The following is a 24,350-nucleotide window of genomic DNA, read 5'->3' on the forward strand; positions in this document are numbered from 1 at the left end:
TGATCTTCCGCGGTGCCCCAGTTTTATCGGCGCCAAGGCCAACTTGAAGTCAGTTCTCACATCGTCTATAGACTACGGACCGTTCTTGAGTTGTGCCCAAACTACAAAAGGTTGACACGTCTGAGCTAACGAGGAACATCAATGGCTGCCTGATTGAGCCACGACATGTCAGTCTCGACGCATGCATACTTGTGTCAGACTACGAACTGGCCTAGAGCTTGGGGCTGGCTGTCTATACGCATCAATTATCAGCGGCTCTTCTCAGAAGCACGTCTCCACCGGATAATGTCTGGCCTGCCTCTGGAATCGGGACGATTCCTGCCTCGACCAAGTCAAGTGCTAGCTTGGTCAGCATGCCATCGCACCCTTTCGCAGCCATGATATTGACTGCCACTGGCAAGGACTCAATATGATTCGATGCGTTGGAAAAGAAGGTACTCTCGCCCACTGTAACCGAGTTAGTAGGTACCCCTTTGGAGACACAAAGCCACACTTACAGGGATAGACGAAATCGGGAATTTCGGCAAAGACTGAGATGCGGCCAGTGCTGAAGCCGAAAGGTACACCAGGCGCACTCCCATACGTGTCACGAGGTGTTAGGTTGCCATCACCGCCCTGGCTTCCAACGTAGATCATGAGTGACTCGGAGCACGCATCGTCGCCGGTAGCGGGCATGATCGCGCTGTTGAACCAGTCCATGAAAAGGGTCTTGTTGGCAAGAGCTTCTTCCATCTGGCTATCGTCCTGTGTATCAGCCCATATCCAACGGGTCAGCGGCGATGGATTCACGTGGGGCGTTCGCCCGTCGTGGACGGCCGCATAGTCGGCATAGAAGCGATCTCGCACCAAATTTGTCTGATCTTTCGCAACGATGATCGCATATGTCAGGTTGGCAAAGTCCCTGAGGCTCTCCGGTGTATCGGCGGGATGACTGTCGGCCCAGGCCTCTGTAATATTGAAGTCTTCAATGGCAGCCCCCGTAACCTCTGCAAGGCTGTCCAAGAAGCCCACCAGGAGCTCAGCCGATGTACTCTCGGACTCATTGGTCGGATAGCCAGCCACAACCTGGATTTTTTTCGGGTAGCTTGTTGTGCTGGACTGTTTGTAGTTTTCAGCATACATGACCGACTGTGCCACGTCCCACAGATACGGGTCTCTCATCAGAAACCCGACTGTGTCGAGAGCGGTTGCAAGGGGCATGACATTTGTGGACAGATCGACCAGACCATGAGATGGCCGGTTGCCGAAGAGTCCTTGCGCTCCACTTGGTCCGCGAATCGATCCTCCGGTGTCAGAACCTATGGCGATGTCTAGCCACGAATAGCTGCCCATGGAAGACCCGGCACCGGCTGACGAGGACGAGGTCTGCTGGTATCCATCGCCTCTGGGATTGAAGGGCGAGTGATAGTCCACCCAGTCCGCGGTAGCCGATTCTCCATTAGCGAACTGACTTGTCAACTGCTTGCCTACCATGATCGCTCCCGCATCAATGAGTCGTTGCATGGAAAGAGCAGTTGCATCCGCCGGAGGGTACAAGCTGTAGTATGCTCTGTTACCGCAGCTGGTCTTGACTCCTTTAAGGTCGAAAATGTCCTTGACACCGATGCGGACACCTGCCAATGGTTTCTCTGGAGTTCTGGTATAGTAAAGCCTGGACGGCACACCAATGGTTAGAGCATTGGCGCCTGGTATCTGAGCGGAGAGGGGCTGAAAGGAGCCTTCGGGATCCTGAAGCAGCGAGCTGATGAAGGCACCTGCCCAGTCAGAGTACAGGCGATACGTCTGATAGAGATTTCCGGTCGAGGCTTCCAAAAAGTATGGTCCAGATGGGACACTCGCATCATCTAGAGAGAGGCAGTTGTATTCATTTACCTGAGACGTTTCTGCTTCAGGGAACAACACCGTCTCGGAGAATGCTTCGGAGTAGACGTCGTCTATTTGGCTGAAGTTCGACAAGACTGTCGGAATCTCTTCAGCACTGACTCCTTGCTGAATGACCGTGACAGGGTAGAAGCCATGCACTGACTCGACCGATGAGAGGCTCTCTGCTGCTACCGAAATATTTCCAGCAACGTATGGGGACACGAAATAGTGCACGTCGCCAAGCGTCACCGAGAAGCCGTTAGAAGTGATGCTCGCAAGTGCGAGAGGCAGGAATGCCACAACGCTCAGCAGAGCTTTGCAAGCCGAAGAAGCCATGGTAGAAGCCGGGAAGCACGCCGACCCGCTCATTGCAGACCTTGCCACTTACCTTTATAAGTGCACAGCATGTTCGGTTTTCCCCGTGGTACAACGGGAGCTGAAGCTGCACGGCATGAGAGTACTCGGGGGCGGACATGAACGATCTCAATTAGTCACGGAGCTCGAGAGTGGGCCAGGCCACTGCCTGCTATCAGTGCTAGATGCCAGGGTACGAACGACCGTCGCTCTAAGCACTTGCATTGATGGTCTTGGCTCTGTAGATAACAGTTTTTAGGCGTCTTGGTGTTGAGTAGCTGGCACGCTAGAAACGTCATTTCTGGCGGTACGCAAGGCAAAGCAGACCCCGAGATCGGTATATTCACTTCTCTAGTCACTGTATCGGACGGTTAGCTCATGATGATGATGGTTCAGGGCGGTGGGCGAGGTCGGAAGGGCTGATATACAAGAAAAAGAAATTGAATCAACTTCGCGACCTGAAGCTGTAGCTACGTGCTATGCGCTAGACCGGATTGGGAAGCTCACAATACTAGCACTGGTTAACGTCTTCCGCCGCCTGCCGCCTGATAAGACAGGAAAATATCTCGTCTTGCCGTTATGGCACCAAAGGAGCTCGGCATACAGCAGGGTCACGTCCGGTAAGCACCTCCACGTGGCCAAAGTGGAGCTCTGGAGCTTGCACTCTGTTTGAATGCATGCGTTGCACATTGAGTGAACGCATGAGCCACGCGGGAGTCGCGAATCTATGCCTTCAGCCTTGGGCCGTAGGAGAAGAGCCGTCCAGAGTCCGCTCGTGGAGTGTCTCAAGGGTTTCGTGATACTATCCCGTCTACCCGAGGCTCCGCAGGTATGTTTGCCAGTGGTAATTCCCAGTGTGTTCGAGAACATTTGCGTATAGCCACAGCCAAAGTATGTTGACATGGCCACGCACCAGACATCCAAGCAACATCGTATAATGGCAAGCTTGATTTATACAGGTGAGTTGAGGCTGCAAAGACACGACCTAGTGGCGTCGCAGACAGCCTACTTGCTTGATATATCTTTCAACATCCTTCACCCGCCCCCGGACAGTAGCTCATGCCCGCTACTACGCGTTATGAAAATAGCTCCTGGCGTTTCCGCATCTGTTGAGCTGGGGCGATTCCTCAATCAACAGTGGCTTCCCACAAGGCCTCGCCGAAGCCTCCCTCACTGCCGCCCCTGCCAAGACAATCGGCTACACTCCCACGAGATAGATGCTCACCTCCACCTAGCGGTATTCCGACCGGACGAGCTCGTCGACTCGAATGCAGCGGTTTCTTTGCGGGGCTCTATCGTATCCTCTCGAATAAGTGCGGAGCGGAGTGGGTGCCCACGCGGCTCAGTCAGGGGCCTTCGCTAAGGTCGGAGCAATGCTGCCGACACTCTTGGTGAACCGAATCTCCAGCCCGCGGGGTCCCCACGACTCTGGCACGCCAAGGTCTTGGGAATTGGGCGTCGAGCTTTGCAATAGGCGGCTCTTCTGAAGCGGGTGGCTGGACGACCATTCCTGCTTGGCAGGACTTCGGCAATATCAGATCTGCATCTACCAGGTGGTCGAGCTCGGATGCGGGTCTGGGAAAATAACGTATAAACCAGATTCGAGCCAGACTTGCACTCCCATGCCACTCTGCAGAACGCGCGACAATGGCGACCGATCATTCTAAGGATACTATTCGAGCTAACTGGAAGGCTTTTGTGGCCATTGGTGTCATTATTTTGTCTCCGTTCCAGTATGGAATCGATTTTGGTCTCATCGGTGGTCTCCAGGCCATGCGAGGCTTCCTCGAGGTCAGGACCTTCTAGTTTCAATCGGTCGTATACTGAACAAACCCACAGGTCTTTGGCCACGAGGCTCCCGAAACACCCATAGGATGGAACCTCACGCACACCCGCCAACAGCTCATTACCTCGCTCATGACCCTTGGTGCCTTCATCAGCTCTGGATTTGCCGGACTGGCTGCCAAAAAGTTCGGCCGAAGACATTGTCTCTGGGCAGCATGCGTCCTCTGCTGCATCTCCAACATCATCATGATGGTCACAACGAATATCGGAGTCCTCTACCTTGGCCGGCTGCTGATCGGCTTTGCCAACGGCTACTTCATGACCTTTTCTCAACTCTACATTCAGGAGACCAGCCCTGCCAAATACCGCGGACTGTTCCTCTCGATTTTCCAATTCTGTACCTCGTTTGGGACTTTGATTGGCACCATCATCAACTGGAGAACGGCTCCCATGGACGGCAAACAAGCGTACCTGATCCCTCTCGGGCTGATCTACGTCGTCCCCGTCCTCATCAGCATCGGGATGTTCTTTATCCCCGAGTCCCCCCGCTGGCTGATCCTGCAGGGCAAACAAGAGGCAGGCATCAACGCTCTGACCTGGCTCCGGCCCACAGGCGCAGACGTCGCACTCGAAGCCGAGGAAATTCGCGCCGCCATCGAGAAGGAGCGTGAACTGGGCAGCAGTGTCGGCGTGCTTGACATGTTTCGAAACCCGGTCGACCGCCGTCGGACGATGCTGTCCGTCGCCGCTGTCACCCTCCAGGCTGCCTCGGGATCCATGTTCATCATTGGTGGGTTTTCTGGCAATGCACTCTCAAACCGGGGCGTATCACTAATTCGCGGCACCAGCATACAAAGCATACTTCTTCACCATGGCCAACGTGGACGACCCGTTCGCCATGTCCAACGTGCTGAGCACGGCCGGCCTCGCCGCCATCATCCTCAACTCGCTCATTGTCGTGCGCTACGGCCGCCGCCGCGTCCTCCTCATCACCGGTCTGCTCGTCTGTGGATGCCTGCAGCTCATCATCGCCATCGTCTACGACCACAAGCCCGGCACGACCGCGACTGGCAAAGTCATCGTGGGCCTCTCATGCATCTACATGATGAGCTACAACGGTACGCACACACACCACTCCCAAAGCCTTGTTCCCTCCTCCCCCCGCCTTTTTTGCGCTGCCCAGACAACTAATCCCCCTCTCCTCCGAAACAGGCATGATCGCCACGTACGCCTGGCTCTCCGGCGGCGAGATCCCCTCGCAGCGCCTACGCAGCCACACCTTCGGCCTCGCGGCCGCCATCGGCTTCGCGGGCGCCTGGCTCACCACCTTCACAGCCCCCTACTTCATCAACCCGGACTCCCTCAACTGGGGGCCCAAGTACGGCTACATCTGGTTCCCGTCCTGCGTCGTCGCGGCCGTCTGGGTGTTTTTCTTCTTGCCCGAGGTGAAGAACCGCACGCTCGAGGAGGTGACGGAAATGTTTGAGGCGAGGCTGCCCGCGAGGAAGTTTCGGACGTATAGGTGTGTGGGCGCCGTCAATGCCGCGGCGGTGGAGGAGAAGTTGGGGAGGCGGAGTGTCGAGGAGGAGATTGCGAGGGATGGGAAGGCGAGTGCCGAGGTGCAGGTTACTACTGCTTAAGCTTGGGGGAGGCCAGGGGTTCGGGGAGGTGGCTCCGGGGGCTCTGCGGCGACGGCTCTGGTGCAGGTGCGGAGGATAAGGTGTCTGGGGGATAGTTGATGGGTTGGTCAAGTGGCTGTAGCTGGTAGCTGAGAGAACTTTAGGGAGTGGACTGTTCGTATAGACTGTGGGACAGGTGGCTTGAACAGCAAGTCAGCTGGCGAGAGTAGTGGCGCGGGCTCCATATGGGCATCAGGAAGATACTACACGATGCTGGAGGGCGCTAATGATTCCTCGGCACCACATCTGCAACCGATCTGTATGACGACGCTCCTAAGAAATTTGCTTGACGAAAGCGTACCGGCAATGGGCCGAGGCAAGAGGAATCTATTGACCGCTGAAAGACATGTATATGCTAACAAAGTAACAACGCCGCGGCACGTCTGCCGTAAGGGTATCCTCATAGACCGCTCGCCAGGCCCCCACTTCATGTCTCATCATCGCGATGATCCATTGCCGGTGCATCGTACTCCTACTTGTTCAAGTTCTTCTCCGGGTTCTTCTCAAACTGCTTGCAATAGCCGCTCCACTCCTTGGCGGCCTTGTGCATGACAACCTTGAGATCCTCCTTGACCTCGTTGAGTTCCCAGGCTTCGTCTTCCCAGTTCTTCTCGCCGCCCGTCTCGTGCGGTGCCCAGCCGATGGCTTCGAGACAGTCACTGAGGTGTTGTTAGCAAAATTCATGAGGCTGCGGTGTTCACCCGGGGATCTTGACTTACGACTCGGTCGGAGGAGTCTTGTACTCTGGGAAATACTTGGGATTCACCCGGTGGCATTCGGCCACGAGGTACTGAGAAAGCACATCGATGCGGGCGGCGGGTTTGAAGTCGAGCTTCAGCTTTTCCTCCTGGTGCATCTCGGCATCTGGTTTTTCTGGGTCGACGTTCTCGGCAGTTGCGGTAGAGGACGACAGACGCTTGCCAACGGAGCGTGCGGTCTTGGCGCCTTTGATGTTGAAGTACGCCCAGGCGGCGTTGACTTCGAACAGTCCACTCACGGCGATAAGAACAATATCGACAGCAAGCGAAATTGGGAGGAGCCCAGTGGCGATGACGGAATCTCGCATGGCTTTGGATTTGGTGCGGAGGACAGTGTTGACGAATTCCTCACGCATGGCGTCTGGTGTCAGATTCATGGAGGGCGAGTATACGAAAACCATCTCCTCGACGCCAATCGTTTTCTTGGTCTCGTGCGCTTGATGCATGGGGTCCTCGTCGTGTAAGGCTTCTCCTTCCCCTTTTGGACCTTGTGAAGGTGAGCGGGAATGAGGAGGAGACGCAGTTGGCGCTACACGGCTGAGGAAATCAATGTTGCTGTTGGTGGTGTAAGTCATGGCTTTGCTGACGCCACGAGTAAGTTTGGCGCGGAAGCCAGGCCAGCTTGTTGTCTTGGCCTCGCTCAGCTTAGCCTTGCGGACCTCATCTTGCCATTTCCGTTGAATCTTGTGGGTTCGATCTTCTTTCACTCCCTCCGGCGGGGCTTTCAGAGGAGGAGGCGGGGGCGTGTAGATCAAGAAGCGCGTGGGAACAGCATCAGATGGCGCATTCGTCAGATGTGGGGTAGGGAACGGAACAAGATATGCGATGAGCTTGTGGGGATCTCTGGTGTAGTGAATGGGGTCCGAGGAGGGGTTGTCCATACCAAAGTCGGTGGCCTGTCGACGAGGTGGGGGGAGAAAGCGATCAGTTGAAGGGGTCCGAGTGAAAGCCTTTGGGCCCGGCGCACTCAGATTCGTGGGTCTAGTGGGCAAAGCAGGTGCGTTGGCGTCTTCCTCCTGTTGGAGCCGCATTGCAAAAGCATGGTCTGATTCTTCCGCCGAGAGGGCGTGTGAGGACAGTCCTTGGCTTCGGTCCGTGTCAGGAACAGCCTGTCTTGCTGGTCGTTGGGGCAGTGGGGGAGCCTGATTTTCTTCTTCCTCTTGTAGCTGTAGAGCCATAGCATAGTCCTCGTCAGATTGAAGATGCACGGCTGGGTGTGCTGAAGATGATGGTCCTCCATGCTGAAAGCCTGTGCTTTCCGGGACAGGTGGCTGCGTATCAGGCATTTGGGGTGCATGTTCGATGTCTGTGCCTGTGCGGGACGCTTGGTCCTCGTCGTAAGTTGGAGGATTCGGAGGAGGCACAGGAGCACCATAACCAAAAGACTGATTATCGGGAGCAGAGCCAAGCCCCTGATGCTGCGGCGCCACCGGCGGTACCGACATGGGTTGATATTGTGTATTCGGATGTGGGGCAGAATACTCGAGAGGCTGCCCAGAGGCATACCCAGAGGGCTGTGCATCAGAAGAGGATGTCGCTTGATGTCGTCCTCCTATTGACAGTGGTTCAGGCTTCATTTCTGGGTGTGAGTAGGTAGGCTGGGCGTGAGTTTGGGAAGTGTCTGTAGCCTGGGTTGGCCCTATTGATGGCGCGGCGTACATGTCGTCTTCCTCTGCGAGATTTGGGAGAGCACCGCTCATCTGTTTGGGCTCAGTGGCCTGCGAGGCATTGGTATGAACAGTAGATGAGCGGGTGGTTGAGGGTGTGGCCGGAATGACATTGAAGCTTGGCACACTGGATTGACCCTCGTCGTTCTCAACATGACCTGTGCCAGAGGAGTTGTTGACACGCTCGTAGAAGCGAGGCTGAGTTGGTGGAGGTATTGATTGCTGGTTCTGACCTTGGGTTTGATTCTCGGGGGGTAAGAACAGTTCCTGGTCTGCGATAGATCTCTCGGCCATGGTGATGGGTGTTCAGAGTGGGTTTTATTGGTAAAGCTCGAATGGTGCCAGTAGTTGCAGACAGTGAGATTTATTGATGGACACTATCACTTTTGAGCCTACGAGACACCCTAGGCAGCAGTAATTAGAAGCAACTGTCTGTTTATGAACGCGCAATCCTGGCACAACGGCCAACGAGGCGGATGACGTACGCGCCACGAAGCGAGCAACGAGCGATGTGGCGCAGCTACTGTCAGTCTGTGGCTGGACGACTGGACCTTCATCCCGAGTCCCCAAATAACACTGCTAATCCCAAGTCATGCAGGTGCCTTGCCCCACCCCAACTCAACTCAAGCACACATATATAGTAGCATCCAGAAGCGCTTAGGAACATACGATGGGACCCGAAGTGTAATACCGATCCTGGGACGGTGAGACGTAGTCTTGGCAGCGGTCGATCAGCAACGCAAGAAGTTGCCTCGGTTCACTGGCTTGAGGCACTTGCAAGCCATATGACCCTCCCCTCTGATAGTAGTCGAGAATCAACAGTTGCTCACAGTATGGCGGACGCATCTGTTCTGGTCACCAAGCCCGTAGCAGCAATCACTGTCATCACGATCAACAGACCAAAGGCGAAGAATGCAGTCGACAGACCCACGGCAAAAGCACTCTACGATGCGGTGATCGCCTTTGAGCAAGACGCAACCCAGAAGGTCTGCATTCTCAATGGATCTAATGGCACATTTTGCTCGGGTGCGGATCTGAAGTCCGTGGCCAAAGGGGCAGAGGGTAAACAGCAGCCACTTCTACAGCCGATCATTCCAGGCCAGCGTACTATAGCACCGATGGGACCGAGTCGACTTGCCGTGGCGAAACCCATGATCGCAGCAGTGTCGGGCTATGCTGTTGCTGGTGGTCTGGAGTTGAGTCTGTTGGCAGATATGCGCATCGTAGAAGACGACGCTGTGCTAGGGGTCTTCTGTAGACGTTGGGGTGTGCCACTCATTGACGGGGGCACCGTCCGATTGCAGGCCATCATTGGCTATGGTCGTGCTATGGAGTAAGTGCTATGCCCGGGCCTCCCCACTTCTCGCTTTCTCGCTGACGGCAGCAAGTATGATACTCACGGGACGTCCAGTTGGAGCTCAGGAGGCTCTGGCGATGGGTCTCGCAAACCGGGTCGTTGGGAAAGGTGAAGGGCTCGACGCCGCGCTCGCCTTGGCTCGGGAGCTCTTGAAGTTTCCATTTGCTTGCATGATGGCGGACAGAGCGAGTCTGGCTTATAGCGCCTTCTCGGCCACGTCCTTCGACGACGCACTCACACAGGAATTTGAGCGGGGAGCGACGGTCCTCAAAGAAGCTGCCGAGGGCGCAGCTAGATTCTCGGCCGGCGAAGGGCGACACGGAGATTTTGGGAAGCTGTAAACAAGGCAGCAACGTGGTCAGGTATCGTGTGCACGGGCTGCAATCAACGCTGTGGCGCGCCGGGTCGTGCCCTACAAGCAATTTGAGTGGCGGATGCCAATGTTTAAGTAAAGGCGGTCCCCCCTTGGCGCGCGCCCGGGCGGCATGGCGCCTGGAACCGCCCCGGTTTCAAGCTGCAGTATGACGTAGAGCGCGATTGGATCTGGCTCGCCCATCGTTGACCATGCCATGGATTTGCCAGATTGGCGAATGCCTCGAACACCACGCGCCCCTCGACTCTTCCACACCTAGGACTCTTCTTTGACTCGTTTCTTTAGACGCCCCCTCTCCTTGTTTCCATCTTTGTCCACGACGCTTAGAGTCGCCTTTGGCTTTGTCTGTCCGTTTGTATCTCCATATATTGCCTCGACGCCTGCCCTCCGCCACACTGAGCCAGTCGTAACACCCTCAAGATCTATCCCTGTACGCAGGCACTCTGAACTGCTACCTCAGCCGATCAACTCTTTCTGACACGATCCGCCGCATTTCAACACGCTGCAGAATATCGTGCAACATGTCACCCGGCCCCTGACGGGCACCTCGAAAATCGATTCTAATTAATCGCTATCCAAGATGTCGTTGAACGACATCACCTCTGGCAACAACAATGAGTCGAACGAGCAGGTCGAAGCTAAACAAAACCTCACCGCAGGTCAATTCGCTGCTTCGTTCATCGTTGCCATCGTCGCCTTCTCTGTTCAGGTCGGCGTGTTCCTCTTAATCAAAGATCGTTTCGCCAGAATCTACCAGCCCAGAACCTATTTGGTCCCCGAACGAGAAAGAACAAAAGCAGCGCCTCCGGGCTGGTTCAAATGGATTCAGCCTGTCCTGCAGACCTCCAATTCCGAATTCGTGCAAAGATGTGGACTCGACGCATACTTCTTCCTGCGATACCTGAGGACATTACTCAAAATCTTCGTCCCCGCAACCTGTATCATCCTGCCAATTCTGCTGCCTCTGAATCTGGTGGGTGGCCGGGGACCCAAATTTATGGCAGGTCAGACCGATGACAACAACAAGGCCATGAATGTGTCTGGTGTTGATCAACTCGCATGGGGCAACGTTCGGCCTGACAGAACACATCGCTACTGGGCCCATTGGTTTCTGGCCTTCCTCCTAATTTGCTGGATTTGCTACGTTTCCTTCGACGAGTTGAGGAACTACATTCGCATGAGACAGGCCTACATGACGTCTCCACAGCATCGCCTCCGTGCTTCAGCCACCACGGTCTTGGTAAGCTCCATACCCTCCAAGTGGTGCACGGTTGAGGCGCTTGAAGGTCTCTACGATGTTTTCCCCGGTGGCCTACGCAATATCTGGATCAACAGAAATTTCGATGAATTAAACGACAAGGTCAAAAAACGAGACAAACTGGCGAAGAAGCTTGAAAATGCCGAAACAGAGCTCATTAGGAAATGCTATAAGAAGCATGAAGAAGAACTTGTCAAGTCAGAAAAGAAGGCCGGCAGGACACTGACCAAGGGCGACAAGAAGCGTAGAACGCTAATGCTAGACAAACTTGGCCAACAACAAGCTCGATCACAGGGCGTCAGCTCCGGCGACCCGCATCAAGTTCGCCACACCGTTGATGAAGCCACCGGCGATGACGCCTCTTCAGTCTCATCAGTTCACAGTGCCGACGGTGAAAATGAGAACCGTCGCATGAGACGCCTTCCGGTGCCAATCCTCGGTGATGGCATCGAAATTGTTGGACAAGGCTTCCAAAAGATGACACGGGGTATCCTCGGAGGCGTCAAGGGTGCCGAGAAAGGCCTCAACAACACCATTGACACCACGAATGGGTTCGTTAGCGCACATGATGATTCTCCTATCAGACCCAGTGAAGATACTTGGGCGAATTCGGTTGCAACTGACGAAAGGCCTATAAATCCTGGCAGCCGTGATGGAGCTCGTGCTTTTGGCGACAACCGGAAATCCGGGCTTCAAGATTCTTCTCTTGTTGGACTTCATGCAGCAGAAGGGTCCACAGACCGTACCAAGAAACAGTCTAATCCGCGCGATGAGCCTGAGAAAAGTCCTCTTTCACAATCAAGCACGATGAGAGACACCGCTACAGCTACTCCTGAGCCCAGTGTTGGGCGCTTCACCAAAGTGCTGCGAGCCGTTGGCCTAGCTTCCGCCCCTCGCGAACCAGTCGAGTATCCTGAGGCCTATGCCGAAGACTTCGTCCACAATCCGGCGGATGCTCTGTGGAAGAAGTATTTGCGCGAAAAAGATCGTGACACTATGCGTCTACCAATCTTCGGCTGGCAGTGGATGCCATCTCTCCCACTCATGGGTCAGAAGGTTGACACCATTGAGTATTGCCGTCAGGAGGTAGCCAGGCTCAATGTGGAGATCGAAGACGACCAGGCTCATCCTGAGAGATACCCTCTGATGAACTCGGCTTTCATCCAGTTCAACCACCAGGTAGCTGCGCACATGGCCTGTCAGTCTCTGAGCCACCACATCCCGAAGCAAATGGCTCCTCGCCTTGTTGAGATTGATCCCAATGATGTTATCTGGGACAACATGTCGGTGCCATGGTGGCAGAACTACATGCGCTCGGCGGCCGTCTTTGTTGTCATTGTTGGCATGATCATCTTATGGGCCATTCCTGTGGCTTTCACCGCGGCGTTGTCGCAGCTGAATCAATTTGCTCAAGACTATACATGGCTGGGATGGATTCTCGAAACTCCAGAATGGTTCAGATCCGCGTTGCAGGGTATTCTGCCACCAGCCATGATCGGTCTGCTGCTGTTCTTGTTGCCGTTGATTCTACGTTTCCTGGTCAAACTCAAAGGCACCCAATCTGGTATGCTGGTTGAGCTTTCGGTCCAGAAATTCTACTTCTTCTTCCTTTTTGTTCAGCTGTTCCTGGTCGTGTCGGTCTCGTCGATCATCTCAAGAGTGGTCACGATCTTCTCGTCCGCCGACGGCTGGACTCAGATACCCGAGATTCTCGGTGCGAGCATACCCGGAGCTAGTAACTACTTCATCTCGTACATGGTACTCCAGGCCTTGTCCGTCAGTGCGGGAGCGCTTCTTCAGGTTGGCAGTCTCGTCGGGTGGTTCATCATCGCGCCACTCGTTGACAGCACTGCCCGAGACAAATTCAAGCGGCAGATCGATTTATCCGAGGTCAAATGGGGAACCTTCTTCCCTGTCTATACCAACCTAGCTTGCATCGGCCTGATTTACTCTGTCATCTCGCCACTGATTCTCATCTTCAACGTTATCACCTTCACATTGTTCTGGGTCGCCTACCGGTACAATTCATTGTTCGTCACCCAATTCACTCGTGACACGGGTGGTCTACTGTTTCCAAACGCCATCAATTGCACCTTTGTCGGCATCTACGTGATGGAGGTTGCATTAATTGGTATGTTCTTCTTGGTGGCTGGCCCCGATGGTAAAGTTGGTGTTTGCCGAGGTCAGGCAATCGGCATGATCGTCATCCTCATTCTCACTGCCGCGTATCAACTTCTTCTCAACCAAGCTTTCAAACCCTTATTCCGTTATCTACCCATCACGCTCGAGGATGATGCTGTTCGCCGCGATGAGGAGTTTGCCCGAGCGCTGGCACAACGCCAGGGTCGCACGAGTGATGAGCAGGACGGTGAAGAAGATCTTGAGGATCGACTCCACGAGAACGAGCGCCGGGAACGACAAGAGAACGAGCAGCTTGACGAGTACGAGATGAATCGGATCAACAGCGAGAAACGTGGAGGCCATTCTCATCAAGGTTCGGATTCGAAATTCCAGAATTCGGAGAAGTATCGCAATCTCGACCAGGAGTCCAAAGGATTGAAGCTAGTGAAGAAGGTTGGCGCTGTCACGGCTGATCAGACTATTAATCGTGTACCAAACCTCCATCGTCGCGGTTCATGGGCCGACAGAAACGACCCACGCAATCGTCATGCATCGTCGTTTGGTGGCGCTGATGCGGGCCATGGTAGGTCCGATTCGTTCTCAACCCAGGACAGGCATCATCATGATCACCGGACCCGACGCAAATCGCCTCCCAGGAAGGTGGTAGACAAGATCAACAATTTCAATCCGCTCACAGGCAACGAGCGAGATATCGAGGCTCAGCAGGATGCTCGCAATCGTCTGGCGGATGCGCTGTTTAGCGGACGCAACGACGAACTTGAAGATCTTACGCCAGAGCAGAGGGACAGTCTCGTGCAACGTGCATTCCAACACGCCGCTCTTCGAGCAAGAAGACCGTGCATATGGTTGCCCCGCGACGACCTTGGTGTCAGCGACGACGAGATCACGAGAATGGGAGCTTTTTCTTCCGCGATTTGGGCGAGCAATGTTGGTGCTGGGCTCTCAGGGAAGGGCAAGTGTGTCTACAGCCGAGCCCCTCCAGATTTCAGCGAGGTGGATCTGATACAGCTGTAAGGATTCGCTTAGCATAGTGATGACTTGACGCCGCATGAGGACTGATATGCTAGCAAGCGACGGCGTCGTGTATATATCTGTAGAATTATAGAGGTCAACAGCGCAGAATGATTCAGTGCGATACCCAAGTACTCCGTACATCTCGTTGGTGTAGTATGAAGCCTGAGATTGAACTCGGCCCGGCCGGGGTGGTCAGTGGTTGAAAAGGGTTTAGTGGCCATGGTTGGGAAAAAGGGCGGCCCAGCCACCGGAGCACAGTGCCGGCAGCCATCACTGTCTCGGTGGCCCCTGCACCAGCCCCCCCGTTCAGTGTGCGCCGACGAGCGACAGCTAGCTCCGTGGTGACCCCGGGGGTACGCTCGCCTTACGCTTAACTTACAGGGGCCGTCCCAAGTCCACTTCACGAAACCTCCTCCGTACTCCTCGTCTTCCTTACAAAGCTGCCTTCATTTTGCGCGCGTCTTGGTCGCGAATCTCTTTCAATTCGGCCGGCGCATTCTCGAGCCTGTCTGTTCAATACCGTCCGCTGATCTCCGCTCATCGGTAACGCGACAAGGAGATTCGTCCAGTCGCGCTGCTGTGACAGCCTACCGTTCGCATTCTCCCAAGACTCATTTGCGCCTCACTCTGCGAACCCCGCGCTGTGTTGCGGCCGACATCTAAAGTATCTGCAATACCCTCAGCTCCCGGCACGGTTAGGATGGCCGATCGTCAGCTCCCCAAGCGCAAGAATCCGCTCATCGCGTCCCTTACGGCGCCCTCCTGTACGTTCTCTACTAATTGCGCGCGCGCGACTAATCACGCCACTTGCTAACATGGACGAAAGATGAGGAGTTGCTCGGGCGTAGGAGACTTGGTAAGACCAAGCTCGCGGTCAAGCCGACCCAGGTCGGCACCTCGAACGCAACGAAACCCGAGAACCTTGGTGTATTCGAATACGCGCACCTGCGAGCCCCCCTTCCCAGTGACCTGAAAGGCTCGGAGATCTTTACTACTCAATCCAACCAAGGCCATCCTGAAACATACTTTCTTATGCGCCGAAGCTCCGACGGCTACTGTTCGGCGACTGGAATGTTCAAAATTGCGTACCCCTGGGCTACTCAAGCAGAAGAAAAAGCGGAGCGCGACTACCTCAAGACACTTGATACAACCAGCGCAGACGAGGTAGCGGGAAATATCTGGATTGAGCCGGAATTTGGTACGTACCCTGGTATTCTCCAATTCGGGTGACGACATGTGTTGACGTAACTTGACAGCCCTGGAACTTGCAGAGGCCTACGGACTCACTCAGTGGATTCGCGCTCTCCTTGACCCCACGGATATCTCTCAGTCCCCTTCGAGCGCAAAGAAGCAGATCAACGCGCCCCCCAAGTTCGAAGCGCCGTTGGATATGGACAAGGTCAAGCTGCCGCCGCCTGGTCGGACTCCGGGAAGAGGAAGCAGAAGACTACGATCAGCGTCCCCAAGCAAGATTGCGAGCCCGGTCAAGAGCAAGGCATCACCCAGGAAGCGTCAGACCAGCCAAAACAAGGCGCAAGAGGAAGCCGCCGCGGCCAGTACAACTGCAGCCAGCGCCGCTCTCCAGTCGGCTTTGGACGATGCTGTCTCGATCGCTGGCGCTGAATCGGTGTCTACGGATCAGCCGCAGGAGACACCAGCTACATCTCCTTCGTTAATGGGAGAGTCTGTCAAGGTGGAAGTCGACCAGGAAGTCGAAGTCAAGGGCAACACCGAAACTACTCACACCAATGTCACTGTCGAGATGCCCGCCGGCTCCCCAGAACTGCCACTTCCGCAAGATACCGAGCAGATGCTGGAGACGGCTAAGCGGATGGTTGAAGAGGCGAAGGAACTTGAAACATCACCAAAAGTCACGAGGAAGCGCAAGGTCGAGGAGGTCGAGCCATCAGACCTGGATGCAGAGCTCCCACAGCAGCCTGCAAAGAAGGCCCGGGTACTCGAGGAGAGCCTCAAGCGAGAAAAGGTTCGCAACCGCGCGCTATTCGGCGTTGCGGCGACCCTGACTGTTGCGTAAGTTAAGACTCCACGAGGTCAGAGCGATCTGTTCGGCTAACGAGTGACAGGGCTGCCATTCCCTACGTTTTCCAGTTTGGCTTCATGGCTTGAACAATTGTTTACAGGCAAGAGCGTTGTTGTCAGGATCAGATACGGATTGGAGTTTCCTCCCCAGATGTGTGATTAGAGGCAGGAAGTGTTGTCGATGGGCGGCGTCGACGGAGAAGAAGTTCATATACCCCCCATGACTGGAGTGTTGTACCGCAGGATTCGAAGGCAGACCAACGAGTCGGCAGACAGACTCTGTCCAGGATAGTTCGAAATTAATCGCCCTAATGCAGGCGTTCGTGGTTCCTGGTGCTCTAAACACGTGAAGGGGCCAACAGCCAAACCGGGGTACTCCCACGACGGCGTGCGGCTCCAAATCCCTCCGCTCCACCTGTAACCACTTCATGAAACTTGCGACAAGCAGATACCGCGTTGGCATTATTTGGATCAACATTCTCCTGTCTACCGACTGCTACGCTCGACACTCCGCATGGAGATCCACTGTACATGAGGTGTAGAAGATTGCGTGCCTGGTGCCACGCTATCGACAGCCACTGGCGCATGCCACTTTAAAATCAGCTCGACTCGACCCAAGATCTTCCACCGGCGTCCCACTCACACCTCAACCACCAAGGTCGCGAATATTTCTGCCAGCGCGTCACAAGGTCTGTACCGCCAACGTCTGACGGTTGCATCGTGTAGCGAGCAGTGGCGACTTCTCCGAGCGGCGTGACGGCTCATGGCCGCATCCTCGGCTCTCACGATGAGCGCATTCCACAGCAATCACTTTTCGCAGCCGCAGACGTCCTCTCCACCCCGGTCACAGCCACCGTCGCCCGCGATATCACGGAAACCTCTACCAGCAGCGCCCTCCCATTCACATTCGACGTCCACATCCTGCCCGTCATGCGGCCATGCTTTCGCCTCGTCCGCTGCCGAAGATGCCCAGCGCATGATCAACGACCTTCAGGCACAAGTCAAGCTGCTGAACTCCAAAGCCGCCGCGGCGGTCGACAAGCTCGCAGACTATGAAGACGAAGTGCGCGCATTACGGGCGGAGCGACAACAACGTGAGGTCGCCGAGAGCATCGTACAACAGCAACAGCAGCAAAACCCCAACCTTCCCCCACCGCCTCTTTCTGATGGCCGCAACATGCCCCCGCAGCAGTCTCGCCTGTCCAGCCTCCGGTCGCTGCTCGGCGGCCAGCGCCGCAACCCCTCGGACTCGGGCATCGACGGCAGCTTCACCTTGCCGGGCTACGCGCAGACGTCGTTCGGGTCCGCGTCGCAACCGCACCTGCCCTTCTCGTCCAGCGAGCCGACGCTGCACTCGCTGCAGTCGGACCTGGCGTCGGAGCGCGAGATGCGGCTCAAGGCGGAAACGAGCCTCTCGCAGACGCAGCTGGAGCTTGAGGACCTGACGGCGCAGCTGTTTGGGCAGGCGAACGAGATGGTGGCGGAGGAGCGGCGGGCGAGGAGTAAGCTTGAAGAGAGGGTGAGGATTCTGGAGAGGAGGGAGAAGGAGAAGGGCGAGAGGCTTAAGAGGTTGGAGGGGAGGGTTGAGCGGGTCGAGAGGGTGAGGGCTATGGTGGGCTGAATTGGTCAAGAGTCAAAGAACGGTAATGGATGGGGAAGGAAAGAGAAGGGAAAGGTCAGTGTGTGTTGTTTGGCTGGCCGCCACACGAGCTACGAGCATGACTTTCACGATGCTACAGATATTCAACTTCATTTTGCTGTACATTACTAGTTGTATACATTGGTCGGTAGATACCAAAACTACCCATGCACTTCGGGATACATGAAGCTACAGTAGCTAGATTTCCTCGATTTTATAACACAACACTTTTCTTCAGCAAGCACTCCCTACCGCAAGGCCAAATCTTGCTTACACGGCGCCCGGCTCTTGGTCGTCGATGCCAGTACAACACCATACAAACGCATTGGTGTGGCATACAAAGCTTCAACGGATGCAGGGTCTTGCCTACGAAGTCCTTATTCCAGGAAGTCAATCGCTGTCGGGTAGACGCATAACAACCACTTTTCCATATGATACGCTCGGCGGCGCACTCGACTACGACGGTTGTACGATAACACGATCAGCTTGAATATTGTGCGATTCCGTGATGGGTTCTGTAAATTGTGGCAAGTGTACGTGCATATCAGTGAGCTATTCTCACACCCATTTTCCATTTTCGGAGCCTTTGTACCTGGGATCAACTGCTACATCCGCGCCCTGCAATTTGCTTCAATGGAGGACAGCGAAGTCTGCAACTGGTTCTGAGCCCCTAACGTGGGGGGGAACCGTGGCGGGGCAACACTCCTCCACGACAGCTGAAGCGAGGTATATAAATACCTCACTAGAGCTTCCAAGGCATTGCTTTCACGATGCCACTGGCAGCACATAGACTTACACGGGTCGGAACTGGTGGAAGACTTTGTTCGTAGTATCTCATGGCCAACAACCACCGACTCAACGACCCTCGCCCGTTCGTGCAGGAAAAGGGCGGCTTCGCAACCCAACAGCTCTCCTCGTTGGCCCATACGCCTGCTGGCCGGCCCTCGGGCATCATGTCTTCTATAACGTCCATGCTAGGCCTACACGCCGGCGCCGGCTGCCACGCGCCCTACTACCTCATCGGCAATTTCGTCTTCGCGCACTTCATCCTCGTTCCTCGGAGCTTCAAGCAATACTAGTAAGGCCCCCAATCCCAGCCTCTCCCCTCCCCCGTATTCACGACCGACCTATACCCACGCAACCACCCTACCAACACACTTCTGACAGCGGCATCGACCACAACCACGCCCCACGCGACGACATCGCCAAGTACGGCGACGCGGCCGTGCAGTCGGGCAAAATCACGCAGCGCCAGCTGAACCTCATCAAGCGCTCCTCGGCCGCGCACTCAAACCGCGTCGAAAACTACTCGATCTTCGCGGCCGCAGCAGTGTTGGCCGTCGCGGCGGGTGTGCCCAACGACGTCATCAACGCGAACTGTCTGCTGTACTCGGTGGCCAGTGTGGCCTACGGGGCGTGCTACGTGCTGATTGAGACGACGCCGTTGAGTCTGTTGCGCACGCTGTCCTGGTATGCTGGGGGTTGGGCCTGCGTCAGGCTGTTTTGGAAGGCGGGGGAGGCGTTGAATCGCCGTTGAGGTGTGGTGGAGGGGGAATCAGAAGGCAGCAAGATGTATGTACTTTGTTCGGTGAAAAGTCTCGAGCGGACGCTATATCTCCCGGAGACGTGCTATCACTTCAAGTTATCTTGCTATACAGGGTTCGCGACTCGGCGTGAAGAAACGACCTCAAGCCACGACCAATCTAGATACTCTACTGGTATCCGTACCCAGGCAAGCTATGTACCTAAGCAATGACACGGGAGACTCGGTACAGCAACCGAGCTTGGCAATGCAGCCCACGAGTGTCTTCCTTGCCAGAACTTTGAGAGACCCGTTTCAGGAACGCCGAGACATACTGCGTGCCCTGCGCGCTTAACGCGCCTAACTGAGACGTACACAGTAAGCTTGACACCGCGGGGCAAACTCGCAACCTTGTGCGATGACAGGCTACTGTAGACTGGACGCCTAGGCCGCGCCCCCGACACGAATCTCGCCCACCCGCCATACAGTAAACAGCAGCGAACTGAACGATGTGTGAAACCATTGAACGAGTGTCCGGTCTGCTGTGTCAGCCCCAACAAGGCACCGATCGATAACCACGCACACATAATGACCAAGGACTGCCCCTGCCCTTTCCCACGCTCTCAGATACTGAACATCATTCCGTCCCCGCCGCCGACGCTGCCTGACCCAACGCTGAACACTCCTCAACAATGACCTTCCCATCCACGACGACGACCCCATGGCTCCCCCTCCCCCTCCCCCTCCACCTCCTCCTTCCCGCCGCCCTAGGCATCCTCGCCCACCGCGCCTACTTCATCCGCGGCGAGCACGTCCTCTCCATCCCTCCCCTCCTGTTGACCACCACCCTCCTCTGCACCACCACCATCGCTCTTCGCACCCTCATCTTCCAGCTCCCCCTCCTCCCCACCGCCTTCCTCATCACATCCATCGCCGCCGCCTTCGTCACGGGCTGCCTGGCCAGCACAGTCATCTACCGCGTCTCCCCCTCCCATCGACTCCACGGCGTGCCCGGCCCGTTTGCCGCGCGGCTCAGTATCTGGTACTTCATGTGGAAGAATGTCGGGTTGCAGGGGCCGAGCTGGTTCGAGGAGATTCATGCTAGGTATGGCGAGGTCGTGAGGATAGGTACGTGATGCCAAATCACTGTTCAAAAGGGAAGGGTTTTTTTTTGGTCCTTCGAACCGTCTACCTTCCGTCCTCCGCTGCAGCATGTCTGTCTCGTGTCATTCCAACGGGACCCCTTCCTGACTAAAACATCCGTCTACTAGGGTCGGATACGATCTCGGTCTCGGACCCGGATATCATCGCAGCCGTCCACAGCCCGATGTCCCGCTGTGGGAAGCCCATCGGCTACCTGCCCGGATGGCCGCTGACGACGCTCCAGCAGTTGCGGGACAAGACGATGCACAACCGCCGCAGGAGACTTGGTTGGGATCAGGCTTTCACTGCAAAGTGTTGGTTTTCCTTCCCCCACCCCCCAGGTCTTCGAGACCCAAGATGTGTGTCTAGATAAGCTAACTTCTGGTAACAAGCACTGCGCGGGTATGAAAGCCGGATCCTAAAATACGTGTCCCAACTCGAGGCATCCATTCGAGGAGCAGGCGCCCGCCCGATCGACATCACCGAGCGGATCCGCTGGTTCAGTTTCGATGTCATGGGTGATTTGGCCTTTGGACGCTCCTTCAACGGTCTGCAGTCCGAGACGACACACTGGGCCATCGACGCCATCTACGACAGCAACAAGACCACCGTTGTGGTTGGCTGTACCCCGTGGTTGGCCCACTTACTCACGAGACTTCCGGACTGGTTGAATCCACAGGCGGCGTTGCTGCGCTTCAGTGATGCGTCGCTGCAGGCTCGCCAGCAGCTGGATCCGGAAGAGCCGGATATCATGTCGCACCTGCTCGCCGCCGACGCCTTCTACGCCGACCCCAAAGCCCAGCAGGACTTGATGAAAGGCGATTCACGCCTGATCATCATCGCCGGCAGCGACACCACCGCCAGCACCCTGACCTTCCTCTTCTACTACCTCGCATCCGAGCCCCAGCTGCAACGCAGACTTCGGAAAGAGCTCGCCGCCAACAATCTCCACGACAGCGCCTCCATCGCCGTCGAGTCTGTGCAGCACCTCCCCTACCTCGATGGCCTCGTGAACGAAACCCTCCGCCTCCACCCACCAGTACAGACCTCCACCATGCGCGAGACCCCGGCAGAGGGACTCCAGGTCGGCGACCGCTTCATCCCGGGACTCGTCACCATCACCACACCGCTCTCTACCATCCACCGCTCGCCCAAAGCCTTCCGGCAGCCGAACGACTTCATCCCCGAGCGCTGGACCACACGGCCGGAGCTCATCCTCAATAAATCGGCCTTCGCACCTTTCTTGGCCGGCCCCTACGGCTGCATCGGGAAGCAGCTCGCGATGATGGAGCTGCGCACCGTGGCGGCAAGGCTAGTGCTGGCGTTCCAGATCAGCTTGGCGGAGGGAGAGGATGGCAGCAGGCTCTTGCGGGAGAGTGAGGATGTGTTCACAACGCATGCGATGCCGTTGCGTCTGGTATTTGAAGAGCGCAAAGGTGGAACGGAGCTGCATCGGTGACTGCAATGAGCTCTATTGCGAGCCAGTTGCGAGCCACTGGCAGTGAGCCAGTCAGAGTCACCGTTCGAAGCGACGTTGCCATTCTTCAAGTCCAGTGTCTAGCGCACGTCGCGATCGAGCTCAATTCATCCGATGAGACTGTCTTATGTAAAAGTCCTACTCCCCCTGAGAAGCGCGTCAGGCTTCGACATTGCGGAATCACAGGACAGTCAACGTCCACAACCCTCGCCTCAACGCGCTGGCCAGAATTCTAGCCTTTGAGATTTTATTGGGTGCCGCTTGCGCAGACTGTGATGCTGCTGCCGCTGCTGCCGCTACCGTTGGAATTTGATTGTTCTTGTCATCCACATTCGTGTCGTTTTCGGGTGACACCACACGCGCACTTTCCGGCAGCAGTCGTAGTAGGTAGAGCGCGCGGAGGAACTGTTCCGAGATCCACTGCTCCTGCTCTGGCCGCAGAGGCTTCTGGTTGTTGGCAGTCGTGGGGTTTCCCGCTGGCAGACTCCCACTACTACCACCACGCTCTCCGCTGTCCTCGTCTTCTGCAAATAGCATGTCAATGATGCGGGACAGAATGATGGTCATGTGCAAGGGTCCTTGGAGGATGACGTGCCGGGCATGGTCGAGTCGGGAGACATGGTGGTCGCTGGCGCGGTATTGAAGGAACGCACGTTGGCCATCGGTCGTGGTCTGCTGCACGTCATGGAAGGTGGGAAAGGTGAGGTGCGGGTCGTCCATGTCGGACATGACGACCGGAGAGGTGCGGTTGCCGAGGTAGAAGGGGATGCTGTGGCAGAGGCCGTCAGTGATGTCTTGGATTTCGCGGGTGTCGAGGTCGTTGCGTAGGACCGATGCTCGAGCTGGAGCGACGAAGGCAAAGCCGCTGTTGCTGAGCTGGAGTTTGATTTTTTCGACGATGAGACGGTAGATACGCCATGCGTTCCAAATGTTAGCGACCTGAACGCTCGGGTAGACCTCACAGGCGCCCTGATATGTGGCAATGGATGGGTCGATATCCCTGCCAGTGTGTACTCTAAAGGGGTACCAATGTTGTGGCACGACCTCCAGCCATTGTTTGAGTTGTGCATCCACAGCCTGGATATTTTCAAATAGCTCGGTCGGTGCGCTCGACGACGTGATGTCTTCAGCTTGCTTTGCCTCGGAGTAAAGATGCTGGACTTTGGCAACGTCGAGGCCAATTATATCAAGCAGCGTGCTCGGGTTCATCGGCACGATCGGAATCACCTGCGTTTCGAGCCATTCGAGTTCGTTGGGAGGCAACAGCACCCCTTCTCTGACGCACATGGAGACTTTGGCGTGCAAAATATTCCCGGCAAGGTTGGCAAAAAACTTGGAGCGCTTCTCGCCGTCTGCTCGGGTCAGGAGTAGGGCCAATGCTCCCTCACGATGGGTGCCCTGGGCTCTTTGCTGGTCAAATACCGCTGCCAAAGTGTCGTACATCTGGAGCAACAGGGCTGCGAGCACGGTGGTGTCACGTGCCCGTTCCTCGGGGTCTTCGACGGCATCTTGCAGTCGCACCAGTGCGTGGCCGAGCAGTTTTCCTGGTATTGTTTGATCGACGTTGGGGTGATTGAGCCAGGCCCATAGCTTCATGGCCACAGCGTTGACGGCAGTGGACAGGGCCGAATCGGGGCGTTCAGTCGCGAGCGCGGGACGGATGAATTCCAGGAAGCCCCGGGTTGACTCCTTGCTCCGGCCTATGTGGGTGACATAGGTGAGGAAGAAGTCGACGGCATAGTCTTGCTGGACTTGTGGTGGGCCCTGCAAGATGGCGTCGTCGGACCATGACGTCCTAGGGTGTGAGGTGCTCCCGGCCTCAGTCGGTACGATCGTGGTTGTCGTTCTCAGAGGGGAGTCGCGGTCGCTGCCGCCATTGCTGTTGCTGTTGCTGTTGCTGTTGCCATTGCGTGAGCCTTCCCGTGAGCTTCCTCGTGAAGACTTTCCTGAAAACCGAGCAGTGACATCCTTGAATCTCACCCGGGTGCTCCTCCTCCCGTAGCCGGCACATTCGCGTCCCAGACGGAGACATTCCTTACATTTGGGTTTTTGTTCGTCACATTTGACCCGCCGCTCTCTGCACGTAATGCAGCCAGTCGAGGCGCCTCTGTTGACCATGGTATGCAGCCAAGTTCACCGGAGGGTGATCGAAATCCGAAAGAAGATACAGTTTTGCGAGGCAGCTACCGGGCTAGTTGTATTCTTGCTAGGCTTGCTAATCCACCCAAGGCAAGGCAAAGAAGCCAGGGTACACGTACATGGACACGTATCAGGGGCGC

At 56.0% G+C, this 24,350-nt stretch overlaps 10 protein-coding genes across 10 annotated transcripts; 7 read left to right on the top strand and 3 right to left on the bottom strand.

Moving 5' to 3' along the window:
• Positions 1 to 241: 241 nt before the first annotated feature.
• Positions 242 to 2,199, bottom strand: HMPREF1541_10054 (uncharacterized protein; the record flags this gene model as incomplete). Its single annotated transcript, XM_008714725.1, has 2 exons — positions 242 to 447; positions 498 to 2,199. The coding sequence occupies 2 exons, from the start codon at positions 2,197 to 2,199 to the stop codon at positions 242 to 244; spliced, it is 1,908 nt and encodes a 635-aa protein (XP_008712947.1).
• A 1,665-nt stretch (positions 2,200 to 3,864) lies between these two features.
• Positions 3,865 to 5,642, top strand: HMPREF1541_10055 (uncharacterized protein; the record flags this gene model as incomplete). Its single annotated transcript, XM_008714726.1, has 4 exons — positions 3,865 to 4,008; positions 4,057 to 4,792; positions 4,851 to 5,120; positions 5,215 to 5,642. The coding sequence occupies 4 exons, from the start codon at positions 3,865 to 3,867 to the stop codon at positions 5,640 to 5,642; spliced, it is 1,578 nt and encodes a 525-aa protein (XP_008712948.1).
• A 511-nt stretch (positions 5,643 to 6,153) lies between these two features.
• Positions 6,154 to 8,400, bottom strand: HMPREF1541_10056 (uncharacterized protein; the record flags this gene model as incomplete). Its single annotated transcript, XM_008714727.1, has 2 exons — positions 6,154 to 6,340; positions 6,401 to 8,400. The coding sequence occupies 2 exons, from the start codon at positions 8,398 to 8,400 to the stop codon at positions 6,154 to 6,156; spliced, it is 2,187 nt and encodes a 728-aa protein (XP_008712949.1).
• Positions 8,401 to 8,939: 539 nt separating this feature from the next.
• HMPREF1541_10057 (uncharacterized protein) lies at positions 8,940 to 9,804 on the top strand (the record flags this gene model as incomplete). The annotated part of the gene is made up of 2 exons (XM_008714728.1): positions 8,940 to 9,439; positions 9,495 to 9,804. The coding sequence occupies 2 exons, from the start codon at positions 8,940 to 8,942 to the stop codon at positions 9,802 to 9,804; spliced, it is 810 nt and encodes a 269-aa protein (XP_008712950.1).
• Positions 9,805 to 10,416: 612 nt separating this feature from the next.
• HMPREF1541_10058 (uncharacterized protein) lies at positions 10,417 to 14,250 on the top strand (the record flags this gene model as incomplete). Its single annotated transcript, XM_008714729.1, has 1 exon — positions 10,417 to 14,250. One exon carries the CDS (start codon positions 10,417 to 10,419, stop codon positions 14,248 to 14,250), a length of 3,834 nt encoding a protein of 1,277 aa, XP_008712951.1.
• Positions 14,251 to 14,950: 700 nt separating this feature from the next.
• HMPREF1541_10059 (uncharacterized protein) lies at positions 14,951 to 16,285 on the top strand (the record flags this gene model as incomplete). The annotated part of the gene is made up of 3 exons (XM_008714730.1): positions 14,951 to 15,014; positions 15,077 to 15,448; positions 15,507 to 16,285. The coding sequence occupies 3 exons, from the start codon at positions 14,951 to 14,953 to the stop codon at positions 16,283 to 16,285; spliced, it is 1,215 nt and encodes a 404-aa protein (XP_008712952.1).
• A 792-nt stretch (positions 16,286 to 17,077) lies between these two features.
• On the top strand, positions 17,078 to 17,911 carry HMPREF1541_10060 (uncharacterized protein; the record flags this gene model as incomplete). Its single annotated transcript, XM_008714731.1, has 1 exon — positions 17,078 to 17,911. The coding sequence occupies one exon, from the start codon at positions 17,078 to 17,080 to the stop codon at positions 17,909 to 17,911; it is 834 nt and encodes a 277-aa protein (XP_008712953.1).
• Positions 17,912 to 18,765: 854 nt separating this feature from the next.
• Positions 18,766 to 19,466, top strand: HMPREF1541_10061 (uncharacterized protein; the record flags this gene model as incomplete). Its single annotated transcript, XM_008714732.1, has 2 exons — positions 18,766 to 19,007; positions 19,097 to 19,466. The coding sequence occupies 2 exons, from the start codon at positions 18,766 to 18,768 to the stop codon at positions 19,464 to 19,466; spliced, it is 612 nt and encodes a 203-aa protein (XP_008712954.1).
• Positions 19,467 to 20,143: 677 nt separating this feature from the next.
• Positions 20,144 to 22,053, top strand: HMPREF1541_10062 (uncharacterized protein; the record flags this gene model as incomplete). Its single annotated transcript, XM_008714733.1, has 3 exons — positions 20,144 to 20,579; positions 20,723 to 20,908; positions 20,987 to 22,053. 3 exons carry the CDS (start codon positions 20,144 to 20,146, stop codon positions 22,051 to 22,053), a joined length of 1,689 nt encoding a protein of 562 aa, XP_008712955.1.
• A 198-nt stretch (positions 22,054 to 22,251) lies between these two features.
• On the bottom strand, positions 22,252 to 24,189 carry HMPREF1541_10063 (uncharacterized protein; the record flags this gene model as incomplete). The annotated part of the gene is made up of 1 exon (XM_008714734.1): positions 22,252 to 24,189. One exon carries the CDS (start codon positions 24,187 to 24,189, stop codon positions 22,252 to 22,254), a length of 1,938 nt encoding a protein of 645 aa, XP_008712956.1.
• Between the last annotated feature and the right edge of the window lie 161 nt (positions 24,190 to 24,350).

This window comes from Cyphellophora europaea (genome assembly GCF_000365145.1).
Source record: "Cyphellophora europaea CBS 101466 unplaced genomic scaffold supercont1.11, whole genome shotgun sequence".
In the NCBI taxonomy this organism is placed as follows: Eukaryota; Fungi; Ascomycota; class Eurotiomycetes; order Chaetothyriales; family Cyphellophoraceae; genus Cyphellophora; species Cyphellophora europaea.